At 43.6% G+C, this 10,612-nt stretch overlaps 1 protein-coding gene across 1 annotated transcript in view; it reads left to right on the top strand.

The window, feature by feature from the left end:
• LOC116366328 (uncharacterized) overlaps positions 1–9,657 on the top strand; it is a 23,259-nt gene extending 13,602 nt beyond the window's left edge. The window contains exon 4 of the mRNA XM_031818514.1: positions 7,700–9,657. Coding sequence (XP_031674374.1) covers positions 7,700–8,005 — 306 coding nt within the window. The 3' untranslated portion in view covers positions 8,006–9,657. The remainder of the gene's footprint in view (positions 1–7,699) is intronic.
• The last annotated feature ends 955 nt before the right edge of the window (positions 9,658–10,612 follow it).

Genomic DNA, 10,612 nt, shown 5'->3' with positions numbered 1-10,612 from the left:
TAAACCTATCTCGTGATGATGTAGATGTGTGGTAAACCATATTCCCGATGTGTACGATGTGTTAACCTCAGTTCGTGATGTGTAAGATGTGTAGATGTGTCTAACCTATCGTCGATGTGTAAGATGCTGTAGATGTGTTTAAACCCATTCGTGATGTACCTGTAGGATGTGTTAAGACCTATTCGTGATGTGTCAGATGTGTAGACTGTGTAGCATGTGATTAAACCTATTCGTGCATGTGTAGATGTGTTAAAACCTATCGTGCATGTGTAGAATGTGTAGCATGTGGTTAACCTATTCCCGTGATGTGTAAGCCACGTGTACGATGTGTTAAACCTATTCGTAGATGATGTAGATGTGTAGATGTGTTTAACCTATTCGTGATGTGTAATGTTGTTAAACCTAATGCGTGATTGCTGTGAGATGCTGCTACGCATGTGTAGTAAACCTATTCGGTGATGTGTAGATGTGTAGATGTGGTCTAAACCCTATTCGTGATGTGTACGATGTGTAGAATGTGTGAGATGTGTCTAAACCTATTCGTGATGTGTAGATGTGTTAAACCTATTCGTGATGTGTAGATGTGTAGATGTGTTAAACCTATTCGTGATGTGTAGACGTGTAGATGTGTTAAACCTATTCGTGATGTGTAGATGTGTAGATGTGTTAAACCTATCCGTGATGTGTAGATGTGTACTGCCCTTTGAAACATTCTGTGATTATGTTTTTGTCCTTTAAAACACCGTAATTATCTAACAAATGGACTAATGAAAGAAAAGGACAAAGTAAGCATTTAAAAGATGACTCCCCCTACTGTTCCTCGAGTCACTCCTTTGTAATGAAACGACCAGGTGAGAGATGACTCCCCCTACCTTTCCTTTGTAATGAAACGACCAGGTGAGAGAGACCAGGTGAGAGATGACTCCCCCTACCGTTCCTTTGTAATGAAACGACCAGGTGAGAGATGACTCCACCTACCGTTCCTTTGTAATGAAACAACCAGGTGAGAGATGACTCCACCTACCGTTCCTTTGTAATGAAACGACCAGGTGAGAGATGACTCCACCTACCGTTCCTTTGTAATGAAATGACCAGGTGAGAGATGACTCCCCTTACCGTTCCTTTGTAATGAAACGACCAGGTGAGAGATGACTCCACCTACCGTTCCTTTGTAATGAAATGACCAGGTGAGAGATGGAGGGATGAGGAAGTGATATATAATAAGTGAGCGCCAGGTTGGTTGGTCCTCTCCTCTTTTGTTCCGAGGCCCAGTCCGTTTCCCTGCTGTCTCTGCAGGTTGACCTTTATTGGCACAAGTCTTGTCCTGGAGACAGAACTGAGCCATTTCCCCTTAGATAGGCCAGCTACAAAGTCAAAATTGGCTATATTGTCAAACTTCATGAAGACCAAAAAGTTTAAGGTTTGGGTTAGACATGTGGTTAAGGTTAGTGTTAGGCATTAGGGTTAGCAGTGTGGTTAGGATTAGGCATTAGGGTTAGCAGTGTGGTTAAGGTTAGGCATTAGGGTTAGCAGTGTGGTTAGGATTAGGCATTAGGGTTAGCAGTGTGGTTAAGGTTAGTATTACGCATTATGGTTAGCAGTGTGGTTAAGGTTAGTGTTAGGCATTAGGGTTAGAAGTGTGGTCTCAGTTCTTTGTGTCCTGGTTAGTGGCCCACTCAGTTATTTGTGTCCTGGTTAGTGGCCCACTTAATTCTTTGTGTCCTGGTTAGTGGCCCACTCAGTTATTTGTGTCCTGGTTAGTGGCCCACTCAATTCTTTGTGTCCTGGTTAGTTGCCCACTCAGTTATTTGTGTCCTGGTTAGTGGCCCACTCAATACTTTGTGTCCTGGTTAGTGGCCCTCTCAGTTCTTTGTGTCCTAGTTAGTGGCCCACTCAGTTCTTTGTGTCCTGGTTAGTGGCCCTCTCAGTTCTTTGTGTCCTGGTTAGTTGGCCTCTCACTTCTTTGTGTCCTGGTTAGTGGCCCTCTCAGTTCTTTGTGTCCTGGTTAGTGGCCCTCTCAGTTATTTGTGTCCTGGTTAGTGGCCCTCTCAGTTCTTTTTGTCCAGGTTAGTGGCCCTCTCAGTTCTTTGTGTCCTGGTTAGTGGCCCTCTCAGTTCTTTTTGTCCAGGTTAGTGGCCCTCTTAGTTATTTGTGTGTTAGGCACACGCTGGACAGAGACATGCAGTCTCAGATGTCGGCCCTGGAACGAGGTGTGTGTGTGGTGTGTGGTGAGTGTGTGTGTGTATAGTATGTGCATGTGTGTAGTGTGTGTGCGTGTGTGTAGTGTGCGTGTAGTGTGTATGTGCATGTCCTCTTTCATCTTAGCACAATGGTTGGGTTTCCACTGTGTCACTTTCACCCAGAGAGACTCAGGCTATTCTCAAAGGCTCCTGGACATTGTTCCTGGAGAGAGAGAGAGAAGTGCAGGGATAGAATGGAGAAGTGAAAAGGTGCATGGCGGATTCTTTTACCTCATTCATCACTGACTCAGGGCTCTACTAGCCTGGCCTGGCGTAGGGTTTTTACTGTGCTCCAGATCTGTGATTGATTGTTTTCCCCTCGGGATATTTGCAGACATGATGGATAGACTGACTCGTAATAATAGGAGTTTTAAATGTTACTTTAAAGCTAATTCATCAATGTGTGACATTGTGTGATTGTTGAGGTTGGATTCAATTAGAAAGCAGACACAAACTACCGTTCAGAAGTTTGGGGTCACTTGGAAATGTCTTTGTTTTTGAAAGAAAATAATTTTTGTTGTCCATTAAAATAAAATAACATCAAATTGATCAGAAATACAGAAATACAGTGTTAATGTTGTAAATGACTATTGTAGCTGGAAACGGCTGATATTTAATGGAATATCTACATAGGCGCACAGAGGCCCATTATCAGCAACCATCTCTCCTGTGTTCCAATGGCACGTTGTGTTAGCTAATCCAAGTTTATCATTTTAAAAGGCAAATTTATCATTAGAAAACTATTTTGCAATTATGTTAGCACAGCTGAAAACTGTTGTTCTGATTAAAGAAGCAATAAAACTGGCCTTCTTTAGACTAGTTGAGTATCTGGAGCATCAGCATTGGTTAGTTTTCCCTCAATGATGGTCATTCAGAGGCTGGGATTGACTTGGTTAGTTTTCCCTCAATGATGGTCATTCAGAGGCTGGGTTTGACTTGGTTAGTTTTCCCTCAATGATGGTCATTCAGATGCTGGGATTGACTTGGTTAGTTACCCCTCAATGATGGTCATTCAGAGGCTGGGATTGACTTGGTTAGTTTTCCCTCAATGATGGTCATTCAGAGGCTGGGATTGACTTGGTTAGTTTTCCCTCAATGATGGTCCTTCAGAGGCTGGGATTGACTTGGTTAGTTTTCCCTCAATGATGGTCATTCAGAGGCTGGGATTGACTTGGTTAGTTTTCCCTCAATGATGGTCATTCAGAGGCTGGGATTGACTTGGTTAGTTTTCCCTCAATGATGGTCATTCAGAGGCTGGGATTGACTTGGTTAGTTTACCCTCAATGATGGTCATTCAGAGGCTGGGATTGACTTGGTTAGTTTACCCTCAATTATGGTCATTCAGAGGCTGGGATTGACTTGGTTAGTTACCCCTCAATGATGGTCATTCAGAGGCTGGGATTGACTTGGTTAGTTACCCCTCAATGATGGTCATTCAGAGGCTGGGATTGACTTGGTTAGTTTTCCCTCAATGATGGTCCTTCAGAGGCTGGGTTTGACTTGGTTAGTTTTCCCTCAATGATGGTCATTCAGAGGCTGGGATTGACTTGGTTAGTTTTCCCTCAATGATGGTCATTCAGAGGCTGGGATTGACTTGGTTAGTTTTCCCTCAATGATGGTCATTCAGAGGCTGGGATTGACTTGGTTAGTTTTCCCTCAATGATGGTCATTCAGAGGCTGGGATTGACTTGGTTAGTTTTCCCTCAATGATGGTCCTTCAGAGGCTGGGATTGACTTGGTTAGTTTTCCCTCAATGATGGTCATTCAGAGGCTGGGATTGACTTGGTTAGTTTTCCCTCAATGATGGTCATTCAGAGGCTGGGTTTGACTTGGTTAGTTTTCCCTCAATGATGGTCATTCAGATGCTGGGATTGACTTGGTTAGTTACCCCTCAATGATGGTCATTCAGAGGGTGGATTGACTTGGTTAGTTTTCCCTCAATGATGGTCATTCAGAGGCTGGGATTGACTTGGTTAGTTTTCCCTCAATGATGGTCATTCAGAGGCTGGGATTGACTTGGTTAGTTTTCCCTCAATGATGGTCATTCAGAGGCTGGGATTGACTTGGTTAGTTTTCCCTCAATGATGGTCATTCAGAGGCTGGGATTGACTTGGTTAGTTTACCCTCAATGATGGTCATTCAGAGGCTGGGATTGACTTGGTTAGTTTTCCCTCAATGATGGTCATTCAGAGGCTGGGATTGACTTGGTTAGTTTTCCCTCAATGATGGTCATTCAGAGGCTGGGATTGACTTGGTTAGTTTTCCCTCAATGATGGTCCTTCAGAGGCTGGGTTTGACTTGGTTAGTTTTCCCTCAATGATGGTCATTCAGAGGCTGGGATTGACTTGGTTAGTTTTCCCTCAATGATGGTCATTCAGAGGCTGGGATTGACTTGGTTAGTTTTCCCTCAATGATGGTCATTCAGAGGCTGGGATTGACTTGGTTAGTTTTCCCTCAATGATGGTCATTCAGAGGCTGGGATTGACTTGGTTAGTTTTCCCTCAATGATGGTCCTTCAGAGGCTGGGATTGACTTGGTTAGTTTTCCCTCAATGATGGTCATTCAGAGGCTGGGATTGACTTGGTTAGTTACCCCTCAATGATGGTCATTCAGAGGCTGGGTTTGACTTGGTTAGTTTTCCCTCAATGATGGTCATTCAGAGGCTGGGATTGACTTGGTTAGTTTTCCCTCAATGATGGTCATTCAGAGGCTGGGTTTGACTTGGTTAGTTTTCCCTCAATGATGGTCATTCAGAGGCTGGCATTGACTTGGTTAGTTTTCCCTCAATGATGGTCCTTCAGAGGCTGGGATTGACTTGGTTAGTTTTCCCTCAATGATGGTCATTCAGAGGCTGGGATTGACTTGGTTAGTTACCCCTCAATGATGGTCATTCAGAGGCTGGGATTGACTTGGTTAGTTTTCCCTCAATGATGGTCCTTCAGAGGCTGGGATTGACTTGGTTAGTTTTCCCTCAATGATGGTCCTTCAGAGGCTGGGATTGACTTGGTTAGTTTTCCCTCAATGATGGTCCTTCAGAGGCTGGGATTGACTTGGTTAGTTTTTCCTCAATGATGGTCCTTCAGAGGCTGGGATTGACTTGGTTAGTTTTCCCTCAATGATGGTCCTTCAGAGGCTGGGTTTGACTTGGTTAGTTTTCCCTCAATGATGGTCATTCAGAGGCTGGGATTGACTTGGTTAGTTTTCCCTCAATGATGGTCCTTCAGAGGCTGGGATTGACTTGGTTAGTTTTCCCTCAATGATGGTCCTTCAGAGGCTGGGATTGACTTGGTTAGTTTTCCCTCAATGATGGTCATTCAGAGGCTGGGATTGACACTTTCATACAAATGTAAGAAAGCTTTATTGGCAGATGGTGATATGAACATCAACACTGATCCTGTGTATCAGCTAAAGTAGGTGTGTGTGTGTGTGTGTGTGTGTGTGTGTGTGTGTGTGTGTGTGTGTGTGTGTGTGTGTGTGTGTGTGTGTGTGTGTGTGTGTGTGTGTGTGTGTGTGTGTGTGTGTGTGTGTGTGTGTGTGTGTGTGCGTGTGTGTACTCTCACACTGTTGCTACTGTGTAATTACAGAAAGTACTGGATTAGCTCACACACTAAATCCACTGACTGTATCTCACACACACACACACACACACACACACACACACACACACACACACACACACACACACACACACACACACACACTCCCCCCCTTTGACCTCATTGAAGGGCAGGCTAGGTGTCCTGGATTACGACATGCCCAAGTCCCAGGCCAGTCCAAATTGCACCATATTCCCTATGTAGTGCACTACTTTTAACCAGCTCTAATAAAAGTATAGTGCACTATATAGGGAACAGGGTGCCATTTGGGTCACATGAGGATAGTAGAATCTAAGAACCCTGCCTGTAGTGATGCAGCCATTCTCAGAGAGTGACGTCCTCTCATTCAGTGGGATCAGCAACCAACAGGACATGGGAGCTCATTTTTCATTTTTGAGAGGGTTATTAAACAACTAATTAACCGACTTCAGTTCGATTAGTTGAATTCCATTTGGTTCTGTTATTTTAATTAATAATTAATAATTAACTGCAATGACCATAATCCCTTGCGCCTGTTCTTTCTGGCTCGGACAGCGATTGGACACACGTTTATGCCTGCTAAAGGGTAGTTACACACAGAACACATGAGAGACAAATGAAAACAAAACAAAGATGAGAGAGAGGGACAGAGACAGTTCGTGAAAGTATGTCTTATCTACTTTGAAGAGCTAGTAAAATGATTTAAAATGATACTTAGACAGGTTAGCCTAGATAGATAGGATGACTACAGACAGCTCTGCAGTATATTTAGACAGGTTAGCCTAGCTAAACAGGATGACTACAGACAGCTCTGCAGTATATTTAGACAGGTTAGCCTAGCTAAACAGGATGACTACAGACAGCTCTGCAGTATATTTAGACAGGTTAGCCTAGCTAAACAGGATGACTACAGACAGCTCTGCAGTATATTTAGGCAGGTTAGCCTAGATAGATAGGATGACTACAGACAGCTCTGCAGTATATTTAGGCAGGTTAGCCTAGCTAAACAGGATGACTACAGACAGCTCTGCAGTATATTTAGACAGGTTAGCCTAGCTAAACAGGATGACTACAGACAGCTCTGCAGTATATTTAGACAGGTTAGCCTAGCTAGACAGGATGACGGCAGTACAGTATGGGGAGAACATAACGTTAGATGGCCTGGCTGACTGACTGTTACTGCCTGAGATGAGATGATGACTTTAAGGAATACAAAAATGATAAAGTCATCAAATAAAAACAAAGTAATATACTCAACTGAAATATATTAATATTTGATAGTAATTTCCTATTTTTCTATTCAATTTGGCAATTGAATGTTCACTGTTTTTTACTTTGGAATTTCCATTAAAAAGCTCTACAATAATTTTAATGTCATTATTTCATAATGCATTTAAATATTTACCAAAAAAATTTAAACCGAAATCAAAAACCGTGATCATTTTATGGGACCCGGAACTGAACCTGAGCCTCAAAAACCACTAATTGCAACCAATAGGCCATGGGAGCATAGATGATAGTTTTCAGAGTCATTTGAACCTTTTTACTCAACGTTATTATATGAACTTCCATATGTGAGATGTTAAACTGATCCGCCATTTTGGATCTCTGCTCCACCATATTAGTGTCTCTAGGGCCTCCTTAATGGTACAGCAACCCAATGTCTCTGTGTGAAACTCCACACATGTTGGTTCTCTGGACCGCCATACAGTCTCAACAAAAAAAAGTGCTATCCAGAACCTAAAAGGGTTATTCTGCTTTTCCCAAGAGGAGAACACTTTGAAGAACCCTTTTTGGTTCCAGGTAGAAGACCTCTTGTTAATCCAATTTCTCCGTGTGAAACTCCTCACTGATCCACCATTTTGTTTTTCCTTCCCCCCCCAGGACTGCAGGGCATGCCAGGGAATTACCTGTCAGACGACAGCACTGCGTCCTGCTGGGCACCCTCACATCAAAACCAGGACCCACCACTTCAAAACCAGGACTCCCTCCCGTAACCAGGAGCCTGCTCAGCTGCACATGGCCCTCCCTTTGGGCCTCCCAGGCACCACATTCCTGGACCCCCCCACCCCCCCACCCCCCCACCCTGCTCTGTCCCACCCAGTGATGATGATGCACAGGGGAGGACATCCTCACCACCATGGGCCCAGCCACCCTGCCTATGCCCCCCTGCCAGCCTCCAGTCCCTAGATGCCCATCACCCATCCCAGCAGACCCCTACCCCCCTTCATCCTGAACCCTGGACTGCCTCGCCCAGTAGACTCTAAGGGATTCCTCTTTGAAAAAAAAGCGATTGAGAGACATTGGGTGTTTTCTCTTACCCGAGACTGAAGACAACTAAAGAGACACCTGCTATGTACTATGGACTCCTAGAAAAAATAAAAAGAGACTCCATTCAGAGAACTGTACCTCCATTCAGAGAACTGTACCTCCTCCGAGTCTCGACTGGGGATGGATTTGGACCAAGGAGAAGCCAATGTCTGTATAACACAGAGGTGCCCTTACAAATAGGATTCCAGAAGAGATGAGAATGAGGGGAAAGAAAGACAGACAGAGATTGAAAGACAAACTATATCAACTCCTAAAGGGGAGGGAAGAGGAGAGAGGGGAGATTCTGTATACTGTTGTACAATTACGCTGGACTCTCAAGGAGAACTGGGAATTGAAGTATTGTAAATGCTATGGTATTGTTCTGCATAATATGTTGTTTCTAATCGTTTTTTGGGGGAAAAAAGGATGTGAACTTCTTGTTTTTTTTGTTTCTTTCCACACTATGTGTGTGCTGTCTCTATGACTTCTGACCTCTGACCTCCTCCCTATTAAAATCACCATGAGTTTAAAAAGAAAAAAATATATGTGAATAAACCAATAATTCGATCAACCAATCTTCTTCCAGGCCTTTCTTTTGGATGGGTGAAAGATAGCCTGAGTGTCAGTCTATTTGTGCTATCATACCAACTCCCTGTCACCCATTGTCATGCACAAACAGATCTGGGACCAGGCTAGAGGTGAAAGAGTGGCTCACAGCTTGTGACAGACAGACAGACAGACAGACAGACAGACAGACAGACAGACAGACAGACAGACAGACAGACAGACAGACAGACAGGCAGACAGACAGACAGACAGCACTCCTCTGGTTCAGTGGATAGACTGGACAGACAGACAGACAGACAGACAGACAGACAGACAGACAGACAGACAGACAGACAGACAGACAGACAGACAGACAGACAGACAGACAGACAGACAGACAGACAGACAGACAGACAGACAGACAGACAGACAGACAGACAGACAGAATGTATAAAGCATTGGACATCTCGGTATGATTGAGGAGTTCTGAGCTCCAGAATTACATTCATGTACTCAATTGTATTTATGTCACGAGGCTGGAGTCTGCATTGTCCGATGCATTCTCCCCCCCCCCCCCACCCCACTAAGTCTGTAGCTCTGGGGTCTAGCTTCCCCTAGGATCAGCTTCCCATTCCCCAATCCTAACCTTCACCATTAGTGTGTAAAATGCTAAACTGACCCAAGATCAGCGTTTAGGGGGCACAGGGAAGTTTATTGGAGGTATTACATACATTCATTTTGATGGGAGGGAATGTACAAACCCTGTGTGTGCGTGTGCGTGTGTGTGTGTGTGTGTGTGTGTGTGTGTGCGTGCGCGCGCGCGCGTGCGTGTGTGTGCGCGCGTGCGTGTGTGTGTGTGTGTTTGATCAATGCATCCGTCATTCATTGTATTATGTCAAGTCAATGTTCTTGTATTTTTATTTTGTATGGTTTCATCCTGGAGAGTGTATGTAAGTAAACATTGTAAATAAATACATTTTATGCAACAACAACAAAAACATGGAAAATCCATAACAGTAAGATTCCTTTGTAGACCATTATATTCAATTGTATAAGGAACTTTTAGCCTTTTCACAGGTAATGAGCATTACATGCACAACTTCCGCTTTCCTTTTCCGGTTGTAGGTTTGACTGTCATAGAATAATGCTCAAACGGAAGTTCGGATGCATGGATAAGTAGGGCGGGGGGCGGGGGGGGCTAGGAAAAATGGAGTGTACGTCATTATCCAAAACAATGTAATTGTATAATGAGATTGATGCCTATTGATAAAGTGGATGGAAGTCAACCAACTCCTATAGACTAAGAGTACTAAGAGCTGAAGAGTCAACAACTCTGTATAATGGGTCTGCGTAATGCGCAACACATGCGTGTATTACGTTGGAATTTTCTTTCATAGCGAAGGGAGAGGATAGCAGGCCGAAAGAAGAGTGGCTAGATAAAAAAAATACTTCGAATTATTCCTCGTTTAGCATTCAAATTAATTTAGATAAAAATGTCTAAATAGGAAGATTAGTTCCAACTCATGGCTTGTTGCACCCAGTCAAAAGACTATCTCTGGTAAGAATGACACACAGTGCTATCAAGACTCTTGGGTTTCCTAGATACACAAAAAGTTGAATGGATGGATACAAGACGAGTTTTATATTAATTGAATTGATAGGCTACATTTCGGATAGAAGAGAAAGGAACATGTAGCCGTACAAGGGAGTATCTGTTGTGGGTGGAACAATATGAACATATAAATCAATATGCTATCCCTTTTCCTTCACCCTCCCCGAACTCCCATTTTTCTGCAACTATTGTATTTTTACTGCCTTTTCCAAACTGAATGTTATTTACACCTTAGAATCCGTCTCTTAATAAAACCCAGGCGACGTTTTAATTGCGAAGCTTCTCCTTCCATAGATCGAGACTCGGAAGGCGAAGCCTCTGAGATTTGA

Source organism: Oncorhynchus kisutch, unplaced genomic scaffold (assembly GCF_002021735.2).
Source record: "Oncorhynchus kisutch isolate 150728-3 unplaced genomic scaffold, Okis_V2 scaffold1449, whole genome shotgun sequence".
Taxonomy (NCBI): domain Eukaryota; kingdom Metazoa; phylum Chordata; class Actinopteri; order Salmoniformes; family Salmonidae; genus Oncorhynchus; species Oncorhynchus kisutch.
Note: the sequence above shows the minus strand (reverse complement) of the source record. Positions and strands in the feature narration are given on the sequence as shown.